Source organism: Lissotriton helveticus, chromosome 5_1 (assembly GCF_964261635.1).
Source record: "Lissotriton helveticus chromosome 5_1, aLisHel1.1, whole genome shotgun sequence".
Lineage (NCBI taxonomy): Eukaryota > Metazoa > Chordata > Amphibia > Caudata > Salamandridae > Lissotriton > Lissotriton helveticus.
Window position 1 is genome coordinate 1,655,421,519 of NC_136065.1, and position 27,940 is coordinate 1,655,449,458.

At 44.6% G+C, this 27,940-nt stretch overlaps 1 protein-coding gene and 1 gene segment (V, D, J or C); one reads left to right on the plus strand and one right to left on the minus strand.

Moving 5' to 3' along the window:
• LOC144755687 (immunoglobulin alpha-2 heavy chain-like) overlaps nucleotides 1-27,940 on the plus strand; it is a 1,801,746-nt gene that overhangs the window by 460,101 nt on the left and 1,313,705 nt on the right.
• LOC144756502 (uncharacterized) lies at nucleotides 877-10,840 on the minus strand. Its single transcript, XM_078646306.1, has 5 exons — nucleotides 10,174-10,840; nucleotides 9,189-9,899; nucleotides 6,699-7,103; nucleotides 5,714-6,424; nucleotides 877-887 (listed from the first exon to the last, which is right to left on the minus strand). Exons 1-5 carry the CDS (start codon nucleotides 10,592-10,594, stop codon nucleotides 877-879), a joined length of 2,259 nt encoding a protein of 752 aa, XP_078502432.1. The 5' UTR covers nucleotides 10,595-10,840.

Below are 27,940 nucleotides of genomic sequence, written 5' to 3' on the forward strand. Positions count from 1 at the left end.
GAAATATGACTTCAAAATAATTCTACAAGGTTAAATTAAATCAGATACAAACCCAAGAGATCTGTAAGGGAAAAACCACCACCCTGACCTAGGCAGTAGTGGGGGACCGCTGAACTGAGAGTCAGGGATCAAAGACTCAAGAAGCAGGACAGGGACAGGACAGGAACAGCTAGGCCTCTCTGCAAACCGATGAACAGCCATGCATTCTTCTCTCGGACCCCTTCAGCCTAAGCAACCAAAACACACCCCTAAAACACCTATTCTTACACCCTAAAAGTACATGTCCATTTCACAATAGTTTCTAAATTCACATTTTCTAGCTAAGGGATTGGTTGAGTTCTAGGGGTGGCATCTCACCCACTATGAAATCATCTACTTTTGACAACACTATTGTTCTAAACAATTTTTTATATAGTCATGAATACAGCTCTCTCTCATAAGAACACATGTATCAAACGTAACATAGTTTTATTAACAATTCATAATATTCTTCAACTTCTTGTGCCGATCCCACGATTATGCTGGCTTTACCTGCCTTTCGATGTTCTGTCTTTCACCAGGTCAGGCTTATTCAGCTTTGCACAGCAGTTTAGTCACGTGGTCACATGGTTCTTGCTCGTTCCTAATTCCACCCGCCCTTGGTTAAGCCAACTTTAGAAAATGGAGGACTCGTCAATTACTAAAAGAACGGAAAACAATTTTTTTTTATTTATGTGACAATGCAGATTTCAATGTTTACCACCCACTCTAGCTTTACTTCATATTAACGGTAAGCCTAGCATAGCATAAGCAGAAAAGCTGCATTATTTAATAGTTTAAAACAACACACACCATGCTTTTTACTAAATACACATGCAGCCTTGCCATGCAAACCTTCTAAATTCGTTCTAAGCACAACATTATTCCAATTATGCTTATTTACGCATTAATTACGGTTAGATCATGCATATTGCAAAGCAAGCTTCCCGCGTGTAGTGTAAATGTGCACATTAGTTGTTATAACACTACTTACTGTTAGTAGGTATTTTAGGGGTGTTCAATTGAGCAGGTGTCTTTCGCGAAATCCTGCTCCATCAGATTGGCTTATACCCAAAAGGCATATTTAATTTACTTATAAGTCCCTAATAAAGTGGCACTACATGTGCCAGAGGCCTATAAATTAAATACTACTAGTGGGCCTGCAGCACTGTTGTGTGGCATTTAGAGGTCGGAGTGAATTTTCCCGATTCATGCCCTAATATAGGTACAATTCACATTGCCCTTATATAGGCATAGAAATCAATCCCTTATTTAGACATAGCCCATGCAAACCAAAAACAGGCATGGCTACTTCCACCCATACGAAACGTCACAACGATTTCTTGGAAAATCGGCTGAAGCAGTTAGGGAACTTCCCCTTGCTTGAATATTGATTTGTCCAAGAACTCATGTACTTTGCAAATAACAAATATTCCCTAGGGGTTTTTTCCTGATGTTATTATGCCTGACTTTACGTGAATCTATGGCATTCCTAAACACCTTCAAGGTATAAATATACCTTCACTTGCTATGGCAAACTACAGTGGTTCGAAGCAGTTCGACTATCTACTTGCCCGACGCAGCACGCTACATCAAGTGCCGAAGGAAGCCGACTCTCCAGCTGATGCACTAATCAAGAGGCTGCCTTTCTCTCGCCGAGAATCCAGCTTCGGTGATTCCAAGCTCCCCTTGCAGGGTGTTGGGAAATCGAGTCCTGAGACAGAGATACCGGACCTCCTTCATTATAAACCAAGGTATGGAGCTGATTAGAACCTAGAGAAACCTTTGATAGATTCTTGGCAAAAATAACTAAAACCTATGCTACACAAAACGTACTTCTTCCCGCGTACTAGACTTAGGTTAGGTACATTGGGGTAGGGGTATTTAGAAGCACCAGTTGAGTATTTTTAGTCAATGTTATTTATGTATGTATTTGTATATGGCTTAGCAACCATACAATGCTTTTACAGTATTATTTTATAATACTATTCTCGCTGTACGCATTCTACTTTGCAATCTGCTTAACGATTATAGCAGTTCACTTCTCTTGTATGAGAAAGAAGACTGTTCAATAAACCTTCCCATTGAAAACGCCTGTCTCTCTATTTCTCTACAAGCTCTGTTGACGGGTGGGTCAAACATCTAATAAGTGTCCAACGTAGTCTTAACAATCTGCCAAGAAGTTCTCTAGGGGGAATCACTCCATATGAAATCCTTTATGGACCTAGAATGATTGTGCAGGACCTCGATCGTCACACTTTAGTGGTGGAACAAAAACCCTTTGATATCAAAGATCATTTGGCTGTTTTGCCGGACTTAAATTAAATAAGATCCAGACAAAGAATTGTACTTCAGAAGCCAACAACCACTGAAGAGAAACTATCAATCCTAGCTTTGACCTGGTCAAACCAAATCATTTGGCCAATAATAAGTAGTAGGCCAAGTGGACTCCAAAGATGTAGCAGACGCCGAATCTTGCTACTATCCAAGAAATTCAAACTGAGAGACTCATCACCTTTGACGAATCTGCAGTGTGAAAGGAAGGACTATGCAACAAAGCCATGGAATTGTAACTCTTGAGACCCAAATAACAGTTTGTCAAGAAATGCCTGTCTACAATGAAATAGCAACTGACTATACAAATGTAATAAGTGATCAAGGGGTTCCAGCAATTTCAACCAATCCTGATGCAATCCCTACAATAGACAGAACTGCCTCTGGCTACTTCATTAACTTTGATACGTTTTCCGAGGATCCCAGTGAACCTGAAACGACCCCAGCTAAAAGAACTTTCAAGGAACAAGCAACAGAACGTTTTCATCAACTGGAGAAGACTTATCTGGCTTCACCATGGATTGAATTTTGGATTGTGTTGGGTGTACTTTTGCTTCTGCTTTGGTTGACTCTTGTATTTTCTTTGGGAACGCTGATAAACGGTATGTTGTTAAAAAGGACACAGCAAGTAAGAACATCAACTTACTGCTCAAGCCACACAAATCATCTTATCGTTAACAAAGAGACTTGTCATCAGTGAACATCAAAGCCGTTCCTATACCAGATGGTATAGCTTGGGACAGAACTGAATATGATATTCTTGGTCCGGCAGAGCTGTTGAAGATTCTACACCAATTCAAGATTTCCTTGAGTGACTTTGTTTCATCTAGAACCTTTTCTGATGATTGGGACTTTGAGACTGTTAATAATATGATGTCAGACTTAGAAATGTCTGCAAAGTTTACAAATCATGAATATTTAGAAGGTTCATCAGATTATGACCAAATGTATTGTTATAATCACTATGGTCATCATTTCTTGCTTAAATCTGCAAATCTTAGAAATGTATTAACTTATAACCAATGGGAACATTGTCCTACGCCACCAAAGGGTAGCTCCCAAAAATATGTGGGTGAATTTCCATACTTTTCAGGGTATAATGTTTCAAGTCCAGAATCATTTTACTTTAAAAATGTTAATAAGACAGGAATGAAAAGTTTGTTGACAAATACAAAGCAAATTTACTCTCGGCCTTTTATGCTCAGCTGTCTACATGAGGTTTTGACTTTTGAAAGACACCATTAAGACAAAAACTGTCTGGGGCACAAAAGACTGGCAAGTGCAGAGATTAGGGGCCCGATGTAGGTCGGTCGGTAACGGCCGAAAATCGGTATTTTCGGCCGTTACCGATCGGAATACAGACAACGGGATGTAGGAGGCCGAAATCCTGCGAAATCGGCGATTTTACCGATTCGGAAAATCACCGAGTCGGTCGGATTCCGAATCGGAAAAATGTAGGAATCGGAAAAAATCTCCGATTAGGTAATCTACCGATTCGGAGATTTATTCCGATTACTACTTTTTCCCGATTCGGAATCCGACCGACTCGGTGACTTTCCGATTCGGTAAAATCGCCGAATTGGTATATATTCCGAATCGGTGAAAATCCGATTCCATGCGAAAACCCTAAGATTGAGATGTAGGTAAGCACAGAAATACCGATTTTGCTCTAAAATCGGTATTTCTGACTCGGAAATTACCATGGATTTGAATCAGGTGGTAACCAGGTGCAACCTATAAAAAAAGACCCAAAATGCAGTTCTACTTGCAACATGGCAGCTTTCTATGTCATAGCTAGACGGCTACGGCTACAGCAGGAAGGTGAGAGGGAATGGCTGAGACAGGAGCAGGTGTACAGGCAGAGGGTGACCCTGTGCATGCTGACAGATCCAGAGATCCTACAGAGGTACAGGCTGGAGGCAGACACCATCAGAGACCTCATCAGGGACCTCCAACCCCTGTTGCAGCACCCCACCCCAAGGGCACATGCAATCCCTGTGCAGGTGCAGGTGCTATGCTGCCTACATCTTCTGGCGTCTGGCAGCTATCAAAGTGTAGTTGCTGTGGCAGGAGGGGTGACCCAGAGCAGCCTGTCAAGGTTCTTCCACAAGTTCCTTGATGCCATGATCCAGAGGATGGCCCACTACATCTCCTTCCCTTCCACCCATGCAGAACTGGCACAGACAAAAGCTGAATTCTATCAGATGGCAAGATTCCCCCACATCATTGGCTGCATAGATGGCACACACATACCGATTTGCCCCCCTGCTGACACCGAATACGTATACCGCAATCGGAAGTCACGGCACACCATAAATGTGCAAGTGATATGCAATGCCAAGTGTGTGATCACTGACCTGGTTGCAAAGTTTCCGGGGAGTACCCATGACTCCTATATCTTCCAGAGTAGCGGGATTTATGCACGGCTGATGGCAGGGGAATTTGGCGAAGGATACCTCCTAGGTAAGACACAGTGTCAGACCCCCATTACCAAAATTGCAGTGTGTAATACATGTATGCATGTGAGTAATGTTACCCCTTCTCCTTCCAGGCGACAGTGCATATGCCCTACGCTCGTTCATTCTCACACCTTACCTCAACCCCTCAACACCCAGCCAAAGGAGGTACAACCGTGCACACAAAAGCACGAGGAACGTAGTGGAAAGGACCTTTGGCATCTGGAAGAGCAGGTTCAGATGTCTGCACAAGAGCGGAGGTGCAAGACAATACACCCCCATCACCTGCTGCAAGATTATTGCTGTGTGTGCAATGTTGCACAACCTTGCAGTCAGGAAAGGCACTGAGGTAGAGTTATCCGACTACGAGGACCCTGATGATGACAATGCTGTCCCACTACCACTACCTGCTGGAGTCTCTGCACCATCTGACGGCAGATACAGGCGTCAGGAGATCACAGACAACTATTTCTGAGTGAGTACAGATGCACAAACAGGTCAATGTATGTGTTCAGAAATTAAATTTAATAATGTTGCATCAACGTTACTGCACTGATGTGCAACAAAAGAAAAGTTAAACAACAAGGGGTAGGAATGTCCAATGTCCGGGTTGCCTCACCCGCAGTGGCAGTCCTATTTTTTGCTGCGCTTAGCAGGCCCACTGGGATGAACCTCACCCCCTTCAGAATGCCCTGCAGCCTCAGCTGAGCGTCTGGTGCTCCGGCGCGGCTCTGACGCAGTGCTGGCCGGGCTGCTGCGGCTGCTGCTGTCCCCAGCCTCGCCCAGGACGGGATTCACTGCGGTGTTGGAGATGAGTAGTGTCTCCATGGCTGTTGTTATACGGCCCATGCCCCTAGTGACCTCGGACATGGACTGTGTGAGGCTGGCCTCCATGTTTGCCCCACGTTGGCATGACTGTGCAGTCGCAGCCGCAAGGCGGGTGAGTGACCTGTTCGTGACTCTTGCATCCCTGCGACGACTCAGCTCATGGTCATCCAACCTGGTGCAGAGCTGGGTGATGGCAGTGGTCATTCGGCCAATTGATGTTGCTATGTCCTTGTTGCTGTCAACGAAGGTCTTGAAGCCCTGTGTCATCTCACCCATCTGCAGGTTGTGCAGGCGCAACTGGCGATGGCAGGCCAGGATGGATTTCGCCTGCATCCTCTGAATTGTGACCATGCTGGTCTCCAGCCCTGCGAAGACGCTGCCTCCCGGTGCTGGTATTGGGCTGCTGGTAGCACGTGGCCTACGTGGAATCCTGCTGCCCTGCTGTGTGTGCTCTGGTGTCGCTGGTGTCACGGGGTCTTGTGCAGGAGCCTGACCCGCTGCCCCCTCCATGATGACTAATGGAGCCACTATTCTCCTCCGGGCCGGGGAAGTGGCAGGTGCAGGGTGGCTCTGTGGTGGTGTGTTGTCCGGGGAGAATACCAATGAGGGCGACTGAGACTGAGACAGTCGGGGGGAGTGTGGAGTTGTGAGGGAATGTCCTGTGTCCTCCTCATTTGCCAGGGCACAGCTGTTGTCCTCCTCCTCCTGTGCTGCTGCACTGGTGCTTGCCACTGCCGCACTGGCTGTTGGTGCTGGAGCTGATGCTGCTCCCCCGCCTGATGGTGCCCCTAGGTACAAAGAAGCATTTGTCAAGTGGGTGCTAATGTGTTCCAGTCACAACTATTAAAGCATTGCACATCTCATTACAAACACGTTGATGCTGTATTACAGTTATTTATCTCATGCTTCTGCTGTGGCATTATTGGTAACTTTTGCTGAGTACATTTAGCACGATGCATTGCTCATGTCTGTTGCTAGCTGTACTGGCCTGGGGTTTGGCTGTGCATTGGGTCTGTAGGGGAGGTGTCTGGTATGGTGTGTCAAGTTGCGCATGCTTCTTACCTGTAGCTGTAGCTCGGGATGAGCTATCCAGGTCCCCAATGCCCACGACACTGGCCCTCTCGATGGTCGTCGCCACTAGTTCCTCCAGCTGAGTGAGGGGTGGCGCACGGTTTGTTCCTCCTCCAGTGAGTCCAGCCTGCTTGTGCAGGTCGGCCAGTTTGCGCTTGGTCACGCCACGGATGTCATAAAACCTCTTCTTGAGGTCGTCTAGGCTCCTGTGGGTGACACCAACTGCATTGACTTTCTCCCCGATGTCGAGCCACAGCCTCCTCTTGGTGCTCTCCGGGACAGTCAGGGACTGCCTGCCATATAGCTGGGTGTGCACCCTCACCACCTCCTCCACCAAAGTTTGTAGCTCCATGGTGCTGAATTTAGGATTGCGCTTCCGCCCTGCCTTCTGGCTCTCTGTGCTGGTGTCCATGGGCCCGATGTAGGTCGGTCGGTAACGGCCGAAAATCGGTATTTTCGGCCGTTACCGATCGGAATACAGACAACGGGATGTAGGAGGCCGAAATCCTGCGAAATCGGCGATTTTACCGATTCGGAAAATCACCGAGTCGGTCGGATTCCGAATCGGAAAAATGTAGGAATCGGAAAAAATCTCCGATTAGGTAATCTACCGATTCGGAGATTTATTCCGATTACTACTTTTTCCCGATTCGGAATCCGACCGACTCGGTGACTTTCCGATTCGGTAAAATCGCCGAATTGGTATATATTCCGAATCGGTGAAAATCCGATTCCATGCGAAAACCCTAAGATTGAGATGTAGGTAAGCACAGAAATACCGATTTTGCTCTAAAATCGGTATTTCTGACTCGGAAATTACCATGGATTTGAATCAGGTGGTAACCAGGTGCAACCTATAAAAAAAGACCCAAAATGCAGTTCTACTTGCAACATGGCAGCTTTCTATGTCATAGCTAGACGGCTACGGCTACAGCAGGAAGGTGAGAGGGAATGGCTGAGACAGGAGCAGGTGTACAGGCAGAGGGTGACCCTGTGCATGCTGACAGATCCAGAGATCCTACAGAGGTACAGGCTGGAGGCAGACACCATCAGAGACCTCATCAGGGACCTCCAACCCCTGTTGCAGCACCCCACCCCAAGGGCACATGCAATCCCTGTGCAGGTGCAGGTGCTATGCTGCCTACATCTTCTGGCGTCTGGCAGCTATCAAAGTGTAGTTGCTGTGGCAGGAGGGGTGACCCAGAGCAGCCTGTCAAGGTTCTTCCACAAGTTCCTTGATGCCATGATCCAGAGGATGGCCCACTACATCTCCTTCCCTTCCACCCATGCAGAACTGGCACAGACAAAAGCTGAATTCTATCAGATGGCAAGATTCCCCCACATCATTGGCTGCATAGATGGCACACACATACCGATTTGCCCCCCTGCTGACACCGAATACGTATACCGCAATCGGAAGTCACGGCACACCATAAATGTGCAAGTGATATGCAATGCCAAGTGTGTGATCACTGACCTGGTTGCAAAGTTTCCGGGGAGTACCCATGACTCCTATATCTTCCAGAGTAGCGGGATTTATGCACGGCTGATGGCAGGGGAATTTGGCGAAGGATACCTCCTAGGTAAGACACAGTGTCAGACCCCCATTACCAAAATTGCAGTGTGTAATACATGTATGCATGTGAGTAATGTTACCCCTTCTCCTTCCAGGCGACAGTGCATATGCCCTACGCTCGTTCATTCTCACACCTTACCTCAACCCCTCAACACCCAGCCAAAGGAGGTACAACCGTGCACACAAAAGCACGAGGAACGTAGTGGAAAGGACCTTTGGCATCTGGAAGAGCAGGTTCAGATGTCTGCACAAGAGCGGAGGTGCAAGACAATACACCCCCATCACCTGCTGCAAGATTATTGCTGTGTGTGCAATGTTGCACAACCTTGCAGTCAGGAAAGGCACTGAGGTAGAGTTATCCGACTACGAGGACCCTGATGATGACAATGCTGTCCCACTACCACTACCTGCTGGAGTCTCTGCACCATCTGACGGCAGATACAGGCGTCAGGAGATCACAGACAACTATTTCTGAGTGAGTACAGATGCACAAACAGGTCAATGTATGTGTTCAGAAATTAAATTTAATAATGTTGCATCAACGTTACTGCACTGATGTGCAACAAAAGAAAAGTTAAACAACAAGGGGTAGGAATGTCCAATGTCCGGGTTGCCTCACCCGCAGTGGCAGTCCTATTTTTTGCTGCGCTTAGCAGGCCCACTGGGATGAACCTCACCCCCTTCAGAATGCCCTGCAGCCTCAGCTGAGCGTCTGGTGCTCCGGCGCGGCTCTGACGCAGTGCTGGCCGGGCTGCTGCGGCTGCTGCTGTCCCCAGCCTCGCCCAGGACGGGATTCACTGCGGTGTTGGAGATGAGTAGTGTCTCCATGGCTGTTGTTATACGGCCCATGCCCCTAGTGACCTCGGACATGGACTGTGTGAGGCTGGCCTCCATGTTTGCCCCACGTTGGCATGACTGTGCAGTCGCAGCCGCAAGGCGGGTGAGTGACCTGTTCGTGACTCTTGCATCCCTGCGACGACTCAGCTCATGGTCATCCAACCTGGTGCAGAGCTGGGTGATGGCAGTGGTCATTCGGCCAATTGATGTTGCTATGTCCTTGTTGCTGTCAACGAAGGTCTTGAAGCCCTGTGTCATCTCACCCATCTGCAGGTTGTGCAGGCGCAACTGGCGATGGCAGGCCAGGATGGATTTCGCCTGCATCCTCTGAATTGTGACCATGCTGGTCTCCAGCCCTGCGAAGACGCTGCCTCCCGGTGCTGGTATTGGGCTGCTGGTAGCACGTGGCCTACGTGGAATCCTGCTGCCCTGCTGTGTGTGCTCTGGTGTCGCTGGTGTCACGGGGTCTTGTGCAGGAGCCTGACCCGCTGCCCCCTCCATGATGACTAATGGAGCCACTATTCTCCTCCGGGCCGGGGAAGTGGCAGGTGCAGGGTGGCTCTGTGGTGGTGTGTTGTCCGGGGAGAATACCAATGAGGGCGACTGAGACTGAGACAGTCGGGGGGAGTGTGGAGTTGTGAGGGAATGTCCTGTGTCCTCCTCATTTGCCAGGGCACAGCTGTTGTCCTCCTCCTCCTGTGCTGCTGCACTGGTGCTTGCCACTGCCGCACTGGCTGTTGGTGCTGGAGCTGATGCTGCTCCCCCGCCTGATGGTGCCCCTAGGTACAAAGAAGCATTTGTCAAGTGGGTGCTAATGTGTTCCAGTCACAACTATTAAAGCATTGCACATCTCATTACAAACACGTTGATGCTGTATTACAGTTATTTATCTCATGCTTCTGCTGTGGCATTATTGGTAACTTTTGCTGAGTACATTTAGCACGATGCATTGCTCATGTCTGTTGCTAGCTGTACTGGCCTGGGGTTTGGCTGTGCATTGGGTCTGTAGGGGAGGTGTCTGGTATGGTGTGTCAAGTTGCGCATGCTTCTTACCTGTAGCTGTAGCTCGGGATGAGCTATCCAGGTCCCCAATGCCCACGACACTGGCCCTCTCGATGGTCGTCGCCACTAGTTCCTCCAGCTGAGTGAGGGGTGGCGCACGGTTTGTTCCTCCTCCAGTGAGTCCAGCCTGCTTGTGCAGGTCGGCCAGTTTGCGCTTGGTCACGCCACGGATGTCATAAAACCTCTTCTTGAGGTCGTCTAGGCTCCTGTGGGTGACACCAACTGCATTGACTTTCTCCCCGATGTCGAGCCACAGCCTCCTCTTGGTGCTCTCCGGGACAGTCAGGGACTGCCTGCCATATAGCTGGGTGTGCACCCTCACCACCTCCTCCACCAAAGTTTGTAGCTCCATGGTGCTGAATTTAGGATTGCGCTTCCGCCCTGCCTTCTGGCTCTCTGTGCTGGTGTCCATGTCTCTCAGGGATCCTGCTCACAATGCTGCTCTCTCTGTGTCTGCTCAACTCATGCAGCTTTCCAGAATGTTCTGATGAGTTGCACCTGCCTGGGTTGCCACACCCTGTGGGGGAGGGTGCTTACAGCTCATTGGCTGATGTCTTCAGTGTCACTCAACCAGCTCGGCAAAACGGCATTCTCCGAATCGGTATTTTCCGAATCGGTATTTTCCGAATGTGTTCGGTAAATACCGATTCGGAATGTATAATGCCTTCCTATTGGCCTTTCGGCCCATGGGGCGTATTTATTGTTCCGAATCGGCGTTTACCGATTCGGTTGGTTCCGCATTTTTTTTTTCACGATTCGGACTTGTCCGACCCGGCCTATACCGATTCGGTAGTTGGCGAATCGGTACGTATCGACTCTCGATACCGAATGCTACCGATTCGGTATTTTTCCGATGATTATTTCCTACATATCATTTTCCGATTTTGAAATACCGATTCGGTACGGATCGGTATTTTAAAATCGGTAAATGCGTTTTACCTACATCGGGCCCCATAAGGTTATTCAGAGCGGGCATCATCCGAGAGCAAATAATGTTTTTGAATGACACTGTTCAACAGACATCTTGTTTTGGGTTAGCCAAGATAAAAGATTTAAACAAACTGTCTATACCTACACCTAAACCTGATAGTAGTAACACTTCAGAGGGGGTGGTCAACATACATACTATTTTGCTTCACAACAGATCAGATCCTGAATGGAAAAAATGGTTAATCTTGCCCACAGACACAAACAACTGTCAAGATAGATTCCTGAACAAGACACAAGGGTTCACATACACTAGGCCAGATCCAAGATATGTTCAAAGACAGCATCCAGGGATAGTAACATCTTACGGTGTAGGGAAACTGTGCCTTGAGTGGCTACACAAGTCCACACTGAAAGAAGTGACAAAAAACTTATCTTTAGTTAAAGCTGGCGCTCACCTGAGGGACTTCTTACAAGGACCGAAGAAGCCGCGTCATAAATGTTTTATATACGCTGGTATCTATGCTCTTTATAATGAAGCATGGAAGAATACACAAGCAGAGACTGCTGAACGTATACGAGAAATTAATTGTATTAATTTAGAGAAATCTCTCTCTGTAGTTGACAATGGGTGAACGACTCTATCATCCAGAATATATTCTTTGGACAGCCTAGTATCCTCTGCCATAGACATAATTCAACAGGACTTGGTCATGTTGCAACATGGTCAGTCGCAATTGCGTTCTATAATGCTATTAGGCTGGATGTTACAAAACCTTCGTTCAGGCTATGAGCCTTGGCGTTTAATCAACACAACGTCATTGTTTTCTGAATTTAATCTCACAGATAAACAAATCAAATTGACGCAGAGGGGAGCAGACTATACGGTGCTGAGCATTGAAAAACTGGAAAGATTGCCATTTACATTCGCTGAAAAACCAGCTATTGAATGGATAATACACGGTACAATCACTCTGCCTGTTACAATGCTCCACTTTCAGTATTGCTTAAAACGTATACCAGCAGGCCTATATGAAAGGTTGGGTAAAAAATACATCAAGACATCCTGGAAATTACCTTATACACACAGATGTTGGAGTGGGGGGGAAGAAGTGTTTCTTAGTGGTAATAATTGTGTTAATGCACTAAGCGGCTATCTCCTATGTCAGGGAATAAACTTACACGGGGCCTGCGATGGTTCCTCTAACAATTTATCCTGCCACCTGCAAGGTTTCCCAGCTGCAGTGATTGGTCCACTTTTTAGGCAACTTTCTAATGGAAGTTACGTTATGTTGAATGATCACAGCTGCGGTGGCATGTTGCCCGGTTTAGCCTATCTCGTAACTGTGTCAGCCAGGGTTACTGTATGCAATTATTGTTTTTAAAAACTAAGACTGGGAGTCGCCGTTATGGCCTTCACTGAACATCTCTTCTATACGAATTGATACTTTGAGCAGAAGGAAAGCCATTCTTTTACAAAAAACTGTGCCATTGACCTCGGACAAAGAAACATACGATCAGCAAGTCGCAAGGACCTCTCTAGAGATACACACATTATTAACTACAAACTGCCCTGTACATTTCTCAGAAATGTTAGGTCGTATCTTAAACATGTCTGATACGAGTGGTATTGTACATGTACGGGACTGTTAGCACCTTTTGAAGCAGTCCTAGGAATTTTTCCAAACTTCGTGCACTCTGTGTTTGGCGGACTGCCTCTCATTTGGGACTTGCTGCAGGAATACTATTTTTGCTCCTTTTGCTTTGATATGGCAAGCCAAATCACCAGCGATACCCAGATCACCGCGGAGAACACTCTTCTGACGATGAAGTGTCGTGAGCGCATAGTCCACATTTTGGGATTAACTCATTTAACAGAATTAAATACCACATGGTTTATGTCATTCAGACCAATCGGGCAAGATTGCATCTTAGCTGTTCTACAATGCCTGCTATGTGGAGAAGAATTTTTGCGGCAGTGTACACGAGGTGCTTCGGCACTCCGTCAATGGCTTCCCTTCCAACGGTCATTAACTGTGTTCAGGACGAACACGGACCTGAGGCTGCGGTCGAATTGGGAATGAGACACGTTGGCGCGTTTGATGTAGTAGCCGAGCTTGTCCTTTCTAATGTGAAGAGGGATGCTGTGAATTTTCAGGTGACTAATACCTTACGCGAGGTTCCCGACGCAGACAAACCCCGCCAGTTACCGAGAATTATTACCTGCCTACAAAACCATTGGCCGCAATAGTTTGGGTGTCAAGACTTTTACTGCTAAAAATAAAAAGCAAACCCAGGGTGCAATGTCTGACACAGACGTTCAACCCTCAGCTCCAAAGAAAAATCGGAACAGAAATAAAAAACAGGGGAAATAACAGCAGAAACAGGAGTCCCGTCCCCCGTCACCTGTGCCTGCATCTACTGAGCGCGTATATGATTTGCGCAACCGCAACCGCACTACGATTAAGTAGCCTGATAGGTTTGTTCCTGATCAACGCTCTCCTCGTTCTTTACAGGACACATCGCCGTCATCGTCCGGTGGTGGAAGCGGCGGAAGAGGTAGGGGTGGCCCGCAGACTCGCGACCAGCCCCGCCCGAAAGACGGAAAAGGCAAGCAGGACGATTCTTCACAGAAAAGACCCCCGTTTCAGAAAAAGAAAGTTGCCGCGTTAACAGCGAGATATGCCACAGATTGTAAAAATGCAGCTTTGGAATCTGACATGGGCTCTGACCCTGCTGGACAGCGCAGCGGAGATTACCATTGTGCGAGAGGCCCTGTGTCCACTACTGAAGGTGACAGCGACTAATCAATATGTTGTTGTGGAGACAGGTGATACGAGTGTAGCTCCCCCTGATAGGCTTTATGAAATTGTCCTTTTGATCAAAGGTGACATACAACGTACCATAAAAGGGGTATTTTGGGAAAATCTTACAACTTCCTATGACATTTTGTTAGCGGAGGCTGACTGGACCCCACCTTTTGTCCTCGCAGCTCAGAGAGGAGAGAAGGTGATCCTCCTTAGTTTCGCGCACATGGTCTCCAAGGAGCATGCAATGAATTTTGCAGAAGAGTGTGCTAAGGCCCTTGCGCCAGCTCTATACCATACATATTGTGTTTGGGATAAATTTCCCCACACCACGAGATTCCCTTACGGTCCATGCCACAGCCTCAACCACAATATCCCATCCGACGTGAAGCTAAGGCTACCATTGCGGAAATCCTTGAACAATTGTAATATCAAGGCGTAATTGAAACTTGCGTGTCACCAATGAATAGCCCACTTTTTACTGTGACCAAGCCTGACGGATCGTACCATTTGGTATTGGATTACCGGCATTTAAACTCGCATTGCAGTACCTGTGCAGTACAGAATACCCACGGCTCTGCCTTAGTGGACAGTCTTGAGCGTAAATGGTTTAAGACCACGCTTGACATATCCAATGTTTTTTTGCCCACCATTTGGATGGTCTAAGCTCCAAATAGACCAGTTTTACTAGTGGCGGTAATCAACACCATTTTAAACGTTTACCTATGGGCTATTAGAATTGTCCGGGTGTGTTTGCTACCCGCATTGTCTCTCTCTTAGAGAGAGTTGACCCAGATGCGTGTTTGTATGTGGATGACATTTATCTCACAGACGGCGAAATTTGGGCGCATCTGTGTCGCGTTGACCGCATAATTTGTAGCTTTGCGGACTTCAGTTACAAATTTAACTTTGCAAAGTCTCACATTGCAGAGTACACAGTGTTGTTCCTGGGTTACGAGCTTAACAATGAAGGACGAGGGTTAGCACAACTGCGCGCTCCTTCAACACTGAAAAAACTACAGTCCTTGCTGGGTTTTTTTAATTTCGGGCGTACTTACATTCCCGAATATGCCCAGCGTATCAAGCCTTTGTATGCTTTGATACAACCTACTTTCAGCAAATCGTGCTGGCTGCCTGAACGTACAGCCGTTTTGCAATCTTTGCAGGCTGATCTTCTAGAATCTAAATTCTTACTGACTCGTGATAACCACACCAACCTGGTGATAAGAATCATCCCTGGGGCGGTGGGTTTCACTTACCTTACTTTTAACGAAGGAGACACAGTACCTATTGCTTACAAGTCACACTTGTACACTTTGGGTGAAATGCAGTTTTCCACTGTGGAAAAAGTTTTGACAGCAGTGCAGATGGCGATTCTGAAGGAACGTTCACTGTCGCAGGGACAGCGCATGTTGGTTGTTACCTGTATCCTGCACTAGAGGAGGTGATGAAAGCCAGTGTACCTAATTCTAAAGCTTTGCACCCACGGTGGATACAATGAGCAGCATATTTGACGTCTCCCGATGTCATGTTTATTTTTGATGCCTCCTTAGAGTCACAGGAGTTTTTGCAGTATGAATTTGTTCATCTTGCGCCATTGACTATGCGGCCTTTGGAGGATTTCCATTGTATCATTTACACTGATGGTTCGGCGAAGATGCGCATGGGTCTAAACACGCATACGTTTCTGCTTGCGCTATTGTGGTAGGTACCATGGTGAATGATGAATTCAAGTCCAAAGTCGTGCACACGCAGACTTTAGGGGACTGTACTGTAAAATTGGCAGAGCTCCATGCTCTGATGCTTGCATTCGAGTACGCTGATCCTAGTGGGACGACTCTAATTGTGAGTGATTCTTACTACTGTGTACAGTCTTACAATGAGAACCTGTACTTTTGGGTTCAGAATGATTTTCGTGATTCCAAGGGTAGCACAATAAAACATAAAATAATCTGGGTCCGAGTGGCTGAGCTCAAAGAGCAGTTGCCACTCGTGTATGTAATTCATACTCTCAGTCATCAGCGCGTAGGAGTTCACGCTGTTGGGAATTCTTTGGCTGATGAAACCACCAAAACAGCAGTATCGACATGTTTGGTTGCAGCAGTTACACGTTCTAAAAGTAAGATTGATGATGACATCTTAGCAGCTGTTGCTGCCACTGAGAAGGGTAGTAAATATCCTAAGGGGTTCCCTTCGAAGTATACGTATCACTTAAGTCCTGATAAAATCCATTATGTGAAAATTCCAGACGTTGGTGAACGGTTGATTCCCAGCACGGACCGCAGGTCCACACTGATTACAACTGCCCATGAAGGTGTAGCGTCTGCGCATGCGGGTGTTTCGGCTACTGTTTCTCAGTTGCAACAACGTTTCTGGTGGCTGGGGCTGTTCAGACAGACGCGTGATTATGTCCTTCAATGTGACATTAGCCAGCAGATTAAACCTTCAACTGCTGCGCGTCCACCCCAGACACAGTTGTACATTTCTAATAAACCACTTTATTGTGTTTATTTAGATCACTGCGGTCCCTTTTCTTCTGATACTGCATATAAGTACATCTTAGTAGCAGTTGATTCATGCGCACACTTTGTGTGGGTCTGGCCTCACCGCAGCGCTGATTCGCAAACTGTCACAAGAGACTTGCGTGTCTTTGTAGTGATTTTTGCCTGTGGCACCTTCCATTCGGATCAGGTTCCTGCTTTCGCCTCTAAGGCGTATAAGGATACCATGGCTTTGTTGGGAGTCCAAGTCAAGTTTTCGGCTCCATACAGACCTGAGGGTAATAGTGTTGTGGAATGAATGAACCGTGAATTAAAGCAGTCTTTGACAGCTAGGGTTATAGGCACTGGCAGGAACTGGCTGGCCCACCTCAATAGCGTGCAGCGTGCCCTTAATAATCTCCCTAGAAGGTCTCTGGATGGGCGGACCCTATACGAAATGCTCTTTGGTATCAAGAGGTTCGTCCCGGACCTTGGCGGTCTAGACCAGGTGGCTGTTGCTGCCTCCTTTGACGTAAATAAACATTGCAATGTTTTACAGGATCTACAAAAGACGAGAGACAGTCTTGCAAAGGAACATTTGCCCTGCACATCTGAAGCTGAGTTGCAGATTCCGGTAGTTGGCTGACTACCCCAAATTGGAGAACTGGTTCGAGAGAAGGTCAAAAACAAGAAAGAATTTGGTCCCTCACATCGAGCTCCGGTTCCAGTGCTTGGAATGAAGGGCACAATAACAGTCATTTTACCACCACTTCCAGGTCGTAAAGAAAAGAGGTATATCTCCATTGACAATGTCAAAATACACAGAGTGGCCGATTCTTCTTAGTATGACCCACGCAGTCTCATGTCCATCGGTTTTGAGAAGTTCTGTTTTGGCCCCGACTTCTAATGCTAGGCATGATGTTGCCCTCAAGATGCCTGCTGTTTCAAATCCCTTAATGAGTTTCCTGCCTGTATACTTACCCCACTGACTTATCGATGCCTGATTTGCAAACTCGTTTGGCTACAGAATCCACATTTTTATTTGACACTGACTCTCACACATCGAAGACCCCTTGAAAAATTTCTGTTCTGGCAACACTATTTAAAAAACATTTTTTGATTCCACCTTGGACCTACATTTGGTTGGTGCTTTTTTCGATTTACCTGCTCATGTCGATTGGCTTTGTGGTGTATTTTTTTCGCCTTGTCAACGGACACTATGTCGAGGAGAGAACTTGCATTCAATATATTAATGGAACATTGGCTCCCCATTCCTCATCACACAGATTGAAGAGGGACCTGGCTTTTGTTAACATCACTGCTTTGCCCGTCTTAGATGGGATTGTGTGGGATGCTATTAGATTTCAAATCCATGGGCCCACTGAAGTTATAAATGTCCCTAATATGCTTAGAGTTTCTAAGGGGGGATGTGATTAAACAAAATATACTTTCTGATGATTGGGATGTTCAGGCCGTGGAAGCATTGTTTTCTGATCTGAAATATTATGCTGCCTTTGATGCTGAAGATTTGTATTTAGAATCTGCTAATTATGGTGATTTGTATTGTTTCCAACATTTTGGCAATCACTACCTGCATAAAGCTAATACCAGGAGGAATACTGTTAATTATACACAATGGGAACATTGTCCAGCTCCTATACAAGACAGTTCAGTTTCCTTTTTGAAAAAGTTCACTTACTTTACCGATTTTAATCCGTCGAATCCCAATGCATTTTATTTTAAAATGCCTGAAAAGTCTAAATCCAAGGTTAGACTTACTGACACAAAATTATTGTATTCAAAGTCCTTTCTAGACCAATTGGCTGTTGGGGGCTACGAGTTGTGGAAGGAAACGATAGATCTTAAATCTGTTTGGGGTTCTTAGAGTTGGCAAGTGCAAGGCATTGAGGCTTTGCCCCGTTCATGCCTCATCCCGAACCATATGTTGTTTTTGAATTCTACTATTTCCCAGACAACTTGCTTTGGATTGGCTACTATTAAAAAATGTAATGCTCCTTTTCCTGAATTAGAAGAATATTCCGGTTGGAATAATGGCACTAAGTTTTCGATCAGAGAGTTACAAACTCTGTTGCTAAATTCTTCCTTTAACATATCAAGTTTGTATCCCAAGGGTTGGTTGCTCTGGCACAAAAGTGCTGATTCTTGCCAGCATCGTTTTCTGGGTTTGGCTCCTGGCTATACGCAGGTCAGGGTGGATCCCCGTTTTGAAAGTGGCCATTCAGTGACTACCTATTCTGTAGGCAAATTATGTCAGAGTTGGCTCAAACATTCCACTTTGGCGTCAGTTAAGCTGCATTTATCTAAACTGACTGACAATGTTGATCTGAATGATTTTGTGAAAGGCCCGGCTAATGGCAGATCTAAAAGATGGATACATGCTATTTACAACAAAGTCTGGAAAATGTCCCAGATTGAGGCTGCTACCTGCATTAGAGCTATAGATCAGGCTAATTTATAACCCTGGGCGTAGTGAGCGTAGTGGGGCTACGCGAAGCTACGCAAGTGGGTGAGAAACTACGCCCACCCACGCACTTCGTGTAGCCCCACTACGCGCTGCATGCCCCCCTCCCGAACATACCTAATTTTTAAGAAATGGGCACATAAAAATAAATAAAGACACTTACCTTGTCTGCGGCGTCCCGGGGCTCCGTCTGCTCGTTCACGCCGCCGTCTGCAAACCAATGCGCATGCGTGGCCACCCGCGCATGCGCATTGGTTTGCAGACGGCGGCGTGAACGAGCAGAGGGAGCCCCGGGACGCCGCGGACAAGGTAAGTGTCTCTATTTATTTTTATGTGCCCATTTCCTAAAAATTAGGTATGTTCGGGAGGGCGGGAGGGAGGCGGGTGGTGGGCAACTTCGCTACGCCCAAGGAGTGGGCGTAGTGTTGCCTGCTTCACCTACTTTGCAAAGGGCGAAGTAGGCCGCCCGCCCAGGGTTACTAATTTAGAGAAAGGGCTAGCAGTTGTGGATAACAGTATGTATTCAGAAAAGGTACCAGCAAGGGTTATATTTTAACGTTCAAGACTTACAGTATGATAAGGTCTGTATTACTAGAACTCTTAACCTGAAATGATCAGTCACTGTTGTAGTTATTATTGCAATTGGAAATGATAGTTAAAAGACCCTCAGGTGACTACCACACTAGTCCTGAGGCTATGAGCAATTCAAAGATGACAAATCTGTTCACCAGATGAATTTTAGAGGAAATGATAAATAGCAACACAGAAATGAATTTTCAAGAAAAATTATTATTTTAGTCTTCAAATCAATTCAATATCTTACAAGGGTACACAATCAAATTAATTGTACATGAATCTTAAGTATAAGGAAACAGAAAAATCATTCCATAGATACATAAGATAAACAATCCAGTCTATATATTAGGTGAAAAATGACTTCTTGTTGGAATAACCAGTAAGTCAAATGTTGAAATGCAGACATGGATTGGTGAGTCGACGTTTCGGTCTTTTCTAGATTTATCCCAAGACCATCTTCAGGACGGATGATTTGGTACAGTATGGATGACCCCTACAGAATGATATCTTTCTATGTGTTGCTAATCTAATTTACTTGATAAAAACATTTTCTACTCATTTATATACATTTTCAGAATCTCCTTTATTTTAAAATAATTTGTATTAGGTTGAGCTAAACATTCTGATCAGTGTGGTGACAGAAGGTAAGCTAATCGGAATTTAAGTTGAACTAATCAGAGTTTAAGTTTGTGGTTGTAGCTACTCACACAAATGAGAGACTTGTATAGTTACATAACTTACTTTTTTAGAAAACAAATAGCAATGCGGACCTTCTATGGTGCAGTTTAACATATAAAGTCACACCCTATGGAAATGCAAACATAAAAAAGAGGTTTTTAACACATTTTTTAAAAATTGTCTCTGATCTAGTTTGTTTTCTAGGGTTGTATCGACGTGTCTCCGTGTTATTATTAAAGTATTTTACCTTCGTAAATCATAAGCATGTCTCTTGATGACGTTGGATTAGGAGAGACCGATTCAGGACCGATTCAAGTACTGGTTCACGATAATTAAAACCGGAAACGCTGAAAAGAATTTAAGGCATAAATTCAGCAATACATGGGCTGGAGTGATATCTTCCTTAGTTAATACTACGGTTAAAAAATCAATGTTTACCGGTCATGCTCTTACGATTGGTTTTTATATCTCACACATTTAATCTGCTTTATGTTAGAGAGACAGTTATTTCTTCGTGACATGCATGCAATGCCACGATTTTAAGGAATACTTTTATGTCGGTAAAATATAGCAGGTCTCTGCTATGTGTGTAGTCGACTAATCGGAAAATATAATCGGCTTAGTCAGTCTGAGTATTGGAATCATAGTAATTCAAAGAGATGATATAGTTTGTATCTTTGAGCCATGGAAGTTTGCTTGATATAAAACAGAACAAAATTTAAAGGACGAGGCCACATTTGTTTCTGACTACCCAGCCGTTAGGCATGGAGCATATTATTGCGCAGTCAATTAGTTAAGCCTGGTTCCCTCTGTACTTACTTCGTTTTCATTCGCAATTTTGTCTCACACGAGCGCAAGCTGTCACACGGTCGGGTCGGGTCAAAAGGTGATCAATGCACTACACTAATTGAGTCATATTTATACTTCCCGTGCACGCAACGTGCAGGTCACATGTAGCAGTCTTTGTTGATGTTATTTTGTAAGACACTACTGGCGGCCATCTTTGAATGTCTAAAATCGTCAAAAACACGCATTTATAAAAAAGTTGCGAACCAAAAACATCTGATTGTCTCTACAATTTACATGACGATTACCATGACATAATGTTAGCCAAATTAGAGACTGAACATCCACAATAACCCAATTTTTTTAGGTATCGATGCAACTGGTCATATTTGTGGCATGTCGTCGCATCATGTTGTGTATTCATACTCGTTTTACAGCTAAGTGCTTACTTTGTATGAAATATCATGTCAATTTAGAGTTGCACCATTGCGATTGTATTCAAACTCATTTTGTTAATGGGTCGTTACTTTGTATGAGATCTCAGGTCCATTTGGAGATGCATCATTGTGATTTCAGTAAGTGACTGGCTTATCCCTGAATCAATAGTTTCTTATATGTCACTATGTAATTGAAAAACGGAATATGACTCATTTGGCACATTTATAAGTCAAACCTATCACCTCTGCGGTGCGTACAATCTTGTTCTATAGTTTCAAATATCATACAAAAAAGAGCCTAAGATGCGATTCTAAACAAAAATTGATTATATCATTCTGTAGGGGTCATCCATACTGTACCAAATCTTCCGTCCTGCAGATGGTCTTGGGATAATTCTAGAAAAGACCGAAACGTCGACTCACCAATCCATGTCTGCATTTCAACATCTGACTTACTGGTTATTCCAACAAGAAGTCATTTTTCATCTAATATATAGACTGGATTGTTTATCTTATGTATCTATGGAATGATTTTTCTGTTTCCTTATACTTAAGATTCATGTACAATTAATTTGATTGTGTACCCTTGTAAGATATTGAATTGATTTGAAGACTAAAATAATAATTTTTCTTGAAAATTCATTTCTGTGTTGCTATTTATCATTTCCTCTGAAATTCATCTGGTGAACAGATTTGTCATCTTTGAATTGCTTATAGCCTCAGGACTAGTGTGGTAGTCACCTGAGGGTCTTTTAACTATCATTTCCAATTGCAATAATAACTACAACAGTGACTGATCATTTCAGGTTAAGAGTTCTAGTAATACAGACCTTATCATACTGTAAGTCTTGAACGTTAAAATATAACCCTTGCTGGTACGTTTTCTGAATACATACTGTTTGCCCAAGCCCGCAAGGGTATATTGGGTTACCCACCCCTTTGAGCCAGTTGTGGATAACAGCATTAACACACTCTCTTCCCGCATTTACACCTTAGACAATATTGTTTCATCTGTTGTTGATATTGTGCAGGATGAAGTGTCTGTTTCTTACCATGGTCAAAATCAATTGCGTTCTATTATGCAGTGTGCATGGACCTTGCAGACCTTAAAAGCTGGCAAAGTGCAATGGCATTACTTGAACATGTCATCTTTGTTTGCCCCGTTTAATTTGACTGACAAGCAGCGTTTAATGTCAATGAAGGATGCAACATTTTCCACGTTACACATTGAGAAGTTAGAACCTTTACCATTTTCGATGGCTGAGGCCAATTCAGCAACGTGGATTATCCACAGGTTAATATCTCTCCCGTTCCCTCTATTCAAGTTCGAGGCGTGTATGAAGTACTATGCCATTGGTAGATATGAGCCTCTGAGCACTGCTTATCTCCATGAAGCTTGGTCGCTTCCATTTACCTGTAGATGCCTTAGGGAGGGTAAGGAAGTTTATTTAAATGGTGAAAAATGCACTGAGACACCAGACCACTCATTAATGTGTAGACATATCCAATTGGATGGCTCTTGTAACCAGAACGAGACGAATTTAGCCTGTATTTTCAAAGGTACACCTGTGCCTGCTATCGTGCCCAAATTCACATTAATGGCAAACGGGAGTTATTTACTTTTAAATAATGAGGATTGTTGTGGGTTAGTAGCAGGAATTGCTTATGTCGTTACCGTCAGTGAGCATGTGGTTTGCTGTAAAAATGTAATGTATCCTCCTCTGCATGGGAATCTTGATGTTTCCATCTGGCCCACGATTCCGACCCTGAAAGCAGAGTTCAACAAGATGAGTCGCATAAGAGCTCTATTGTCCCAGAAAGAAGTTGCCCTCACATCTGCTCGTGAGACATTCGTCCTTCACGTGGCAAACACCCGCACAGAGGTGCATGCCTTGTTAAATACTGATTTGCCCTTGCATTTCGGTGAGTTGATTCACATTATCTTTAATGCATCCTCCACCATAGGGCTGGCACACTTCCTTAAAGTTGTAAGCAGTGTCCTTGTGACTTCTTTTCAAGCTATATTTGGTGTGTGCCCAGCGTTTTTTCATTCTACTTTTTTCCAGCCTGTTTGGTGGATTTCCCTTAATGCTGGCTCTGGCTGCAGGCATTCTGCTGCTGTTTTGTTTATTTAAAAATGGATGCACGTCCTGTGTTACAAGGAGAACTGTCACGGCTGTCACTGCTTGAGTATTATGGAGCGCTGCCTCTTGCTACCTTGAGTGCGGCTTATGGATTATCATTTCGATTTTCCTACGTTACTTGCATCCAGTCTGTCTTTCATTGCCTGAGTTGCGATTTCGACAGGGCCCTGGATTTGTGTCTCTGCAATGCGGTGTCTCCCGATGAGGATTATGATTAGCTTATGAGCCCCTTAGTTGCTCATGACTTGCTTTGTTCTGACGGAGGGATTATGGCCTTTGCAGCGATGCATGGAGTTCTGGGTCGTTGGAATGTGATCGCAGCGGCGCAAGATTTCTTGGCACACAGCTTCATTGAAAACCCACCGAGTTGTCCTCTGAGGGTGCTAGAGGCTCCGGTAATTGAGGAACATGTATGTTCTTTCCCTTTGTTAAATTGGATGGCTGAAATATTTTCAGATGAGAACAGTGACTTCCTGTTGGAGGCTGTTGCTGCATATTTTGCATATTCATTGTTAGACTGGGATGTGTCATCGCTCCTCTCTCTTCCATGACCGAGGTCACATATTGAACATCGGATATTTTTTACATTTTTATCAAGCCTGAACTTTTTTCCTGCCCAGACATTTTGGCTTCGCTATGTCCATGGCTACATTCATTGAGTTTGAATTATACCCGGACTATAAGGTTTTTGTTCTAAACATTTTTTTCCCCTGTGCAAATTTGAGACAGGTTCTGACTGTCGTTCTTGAACTCTGCATTCCAAAATTTGCCCCTTATCTTTTCTTATCTTGTCTTATCCGTGCTCGGATCAAGGGAGGGTGTCATGGAGATGGGCTTTGCCTTTACACCGTGTTAAGTTAGCATGAGCTTATTGGAAGTTTAAATGCCATTTTTCTTCTCTGCTGTTTTTGCACACGGCACATGATATTAGAAATGTTTAGAGTCTCGCAGAATATTTTGCTTCACACAAGAATGATATGTTTTCATATAGTATCAGCCTTGCTTGGTAAGCTATGTCTGAACAGTGAGTGCCGAGGCCTTCAAGGTTATTTCACCCCAGTGGGTGTTGTTCGGTCTGATCTGCACACGTTCTAGACATAACATATATGCAGCTGTGGGCACCTCTGATTTTGGCCCGTTTAATATTGCACTGCGCAGAGCATGCAGACACAGTTTGGAGAACATTCGCATGCAGAGAGCTGGTGTAGAAAATTATGTGATACCTTTCCACTAGGACCAGAGGTATGGGGCCGACCTTGTAATCCCAAGAAACCTTCTGTAGCTATAATATAATATACTAGCAAGGGAGGGTAAGGTTTAGGTGCAATTTAGCCTTCTTCCCTTTAGCATTTTAACATGCTTTCCCCCTTTGTATTTTATGGAATAGTAACTATGCTGATAACCTTGTTGCTTATATGTTTGCTTGTATTAGCTAAGATACTGCGCTTGAGATCACGGCATTAGAAATAAATAGTTCAAACTTGCACGTGTCCTCATTTACTCCTCGTTTTGGACTGATATGAGAGTATAACGAAAGAGTGTTCATGTGTTCCACGTTACTTGAGGTGTCCTAAATTCATGTTCTGGGTTGTTAATCATTAGGGGTATGGAAGAACCAATGAGACACCGATTGCTAGTCTGGTAGGGGATTTTGGATACCAAGGTGAGTTTTGATACACCCTAATTTACTGAGGTTCCAAGTCTCTATGCACAGATCTGTGTATGAGCAAAATCCCTGTGACAGTGCCACCCACTCGAGTAGCACTTTTAACATGTATCAGGCCTGTCATTGCAGAACCTGTGTGTGCAGTTCAAACTGCCATGTCTACCTGGTAAAATAAACCTTTTGTTGGGCTCACATATTCCTTTTTAACACATATACGTCAGCCTTAGTGTAAGCCCTGGACAGCCCAAGAGAGCAGGGTGCAACGTATTTCAAAAGTACATTTAAGTTTTAAATGTTTTGGTAGTGAAAAACTCTTAAATTCGTTGTCACTACTACAAGGCCAATCTCTCCAATAGGATATCATTGGAGTTGCCTTATTGCATTTTATAAGTGTCATTTCCGTATGGTAAGGGATGGTTGGTTCATGTTTGGTGTCACTGGAATCCTAATTTAAACACCTATCTTTTGGTGAAGTTGGATTTGAAATTACTATTCTTTACAAAATGACACTTTTAGAAGTTAAGAAAACAGAAGGAGATGATGGACAGACTGCTGAAAACTTTCAGACACTCCTCCCCAGTCACAGATCTTGGTTTAATCAATCATAGTTCTTTAGCTCACTTCGCCACCCCAGTTCAGACCCAGCCATATGCAGATTAGTCTTGACCCTGTTCCTCATGGGAACAGTTGAGCCCAATCTGCCAAGCCAGGTCTTCCCTGGACAGGAAACAAGAATCCAGTGGCAAAATGAGTGTCATGACTCCTCACAGTTCATCATGTCCCCTCACTTTAATGACCCCTCGGAGTTCATCGGACTGCAATTGTGAATGCTGTCAGCAGTATCTTTCTTGTAAGAACCTTAATTACACATGTTTTGTTATGCATTTATGTGCCTTTTGCTTTATTCACCTTTATTCACCTTTGGAATGTCTGGATCTACTTATACATATGATGCCACGTCTGAATGTTCAGGGCTAAAACTGTTATGATTCTATGTTTTGATTCTTGTCTGCACCCTCCCTTGCCTAAGTGTTATTTGTGCACTGTCTATTTTGCCCTATTGCATGGCCCATAGGCGCACACTGAGTACATCGTGCACCTTTCATTCTTCTTTCGCGCTCTGAATCACACTGGAAATGTGTTCAGTTGCGGCCACCGTCTTTCCCTTTACCGCGTATAAAGAGGAACTGCGCCCTTTTGCCGATGCGGATTATCCTGTGATCGCGATTCGAGTCTGCTGTCTCCTGAAGCTTTCCGCTGCTCCGTTTTGCAATTTCCCGGTTCAAAGAAAGTACAGGTATTTCAGTTTGGTCATCCTGAGGTAAGGATCTAAAATCTTGATTCTTTTAACAAAGAGTTCATTTAACTCGTTTTTAGTTAGTATTTGGAGCTGAAAATGTGAATTCCTACAATCGTTTTGCAAAGACTGAGTTTACACTTGAATAACTTTTAGGCCAGAATAAGTTGATTTGAACCTTGCAAACATAGAAAAGGTTTTTATTCTCATCTGCATAGCCCGTCAATTTTTGTGAACCATTTGTCAAGAAGGAGTCTTTCTACTCTTTGGGCACATTTTGATTTTGATAATTAGAACTATTAGAGTCTAATGTTTTTATTCTGTGAAGCCTTGCATTAGTATATATCGTTTGGTATATATATGTGATGTATATAATGAATCACAGTCATAATGCTAATGTTCTTTGAGCTTAGGGTGTATTTTAACCTAGCACAATAGCAGTAGTGTTTTTATCTTTTCTTTGAAGCCTTCACAATTAAACAATCAAAAGAAGGATTTTATTCTGTGGACCACAACAGCTTCTATCGTTTCAGATCTCCATCCCCGCAGTACCCCTCCTTACCCTCCCCCCGTCTGGCCATCCTGATACTCTGTATTGTTTAATTCAGAGTCGGGGCTGCCTGAAGGTGGGCGTCTTGAGGGTACTGCTCCTGAGGAACTTGAACTCTGACAGAATATTCCGCCCACGGATTTTTGTTCCTCCTGAGCAGAACCGCCAAGATGGCCTCTTTAGATCACATATGTAAAATCTTAGGTGATATGCAAAAAGAAATAGCGGCTTCCAGAGCCGAAACAGCAGCTTTGGCTAATCAGGTTGCTCAATTACAAACACAGCGACGTTCGGATACAATGCCACCTTCAGTTACTCAACCTTCAGTTAGTTCACCCACCACACCAACAGTTTCTGTGACAGTCCCTCAAACTGTGCCTTTTCCCTCTCCAGAACGATATGCTGGAGAAACCAACAAATTCCAGACCTTCCTAACCCAAGTTCAGTTACATTTTATGGTCAGACCAACGGCCTTTCCGGATGCTCAATCTAGGATCGCCTTTTTAATTTCTTATTTAAGTGGAGATGCGGCAATGTGGGCAGTTCCTTTGGTAAACACCGATGACCCATTGTTAATTGATTGGCGTGCTTTCAAAAGAGAATTTGAAAAAGTTTTTGATAGAAGAACCATTACTGGATCAGCAGTTCGTGAATTATTGGAATTACGCCAAGGAAATAAAGATCTGGTGCATTATTTAACTCAAGTTAATAGACTTTCTGCCGAAACCCAATGGCCTGAAGATAAAAAGGCGGCCCTATTTTATCAAGGGCTACGAGACGACTTGAAAGATTTAATTGCCCCCATCGATCCTCAGCCCACGACTTGTGAGGATTTAATTGCTTTAACATTACGATTAGATCATAGAATTGCAGATCGAAAAAGGGACAAACGAAGACCTGAGTTTCGAGTTTTTTCTAGAACAAAAGA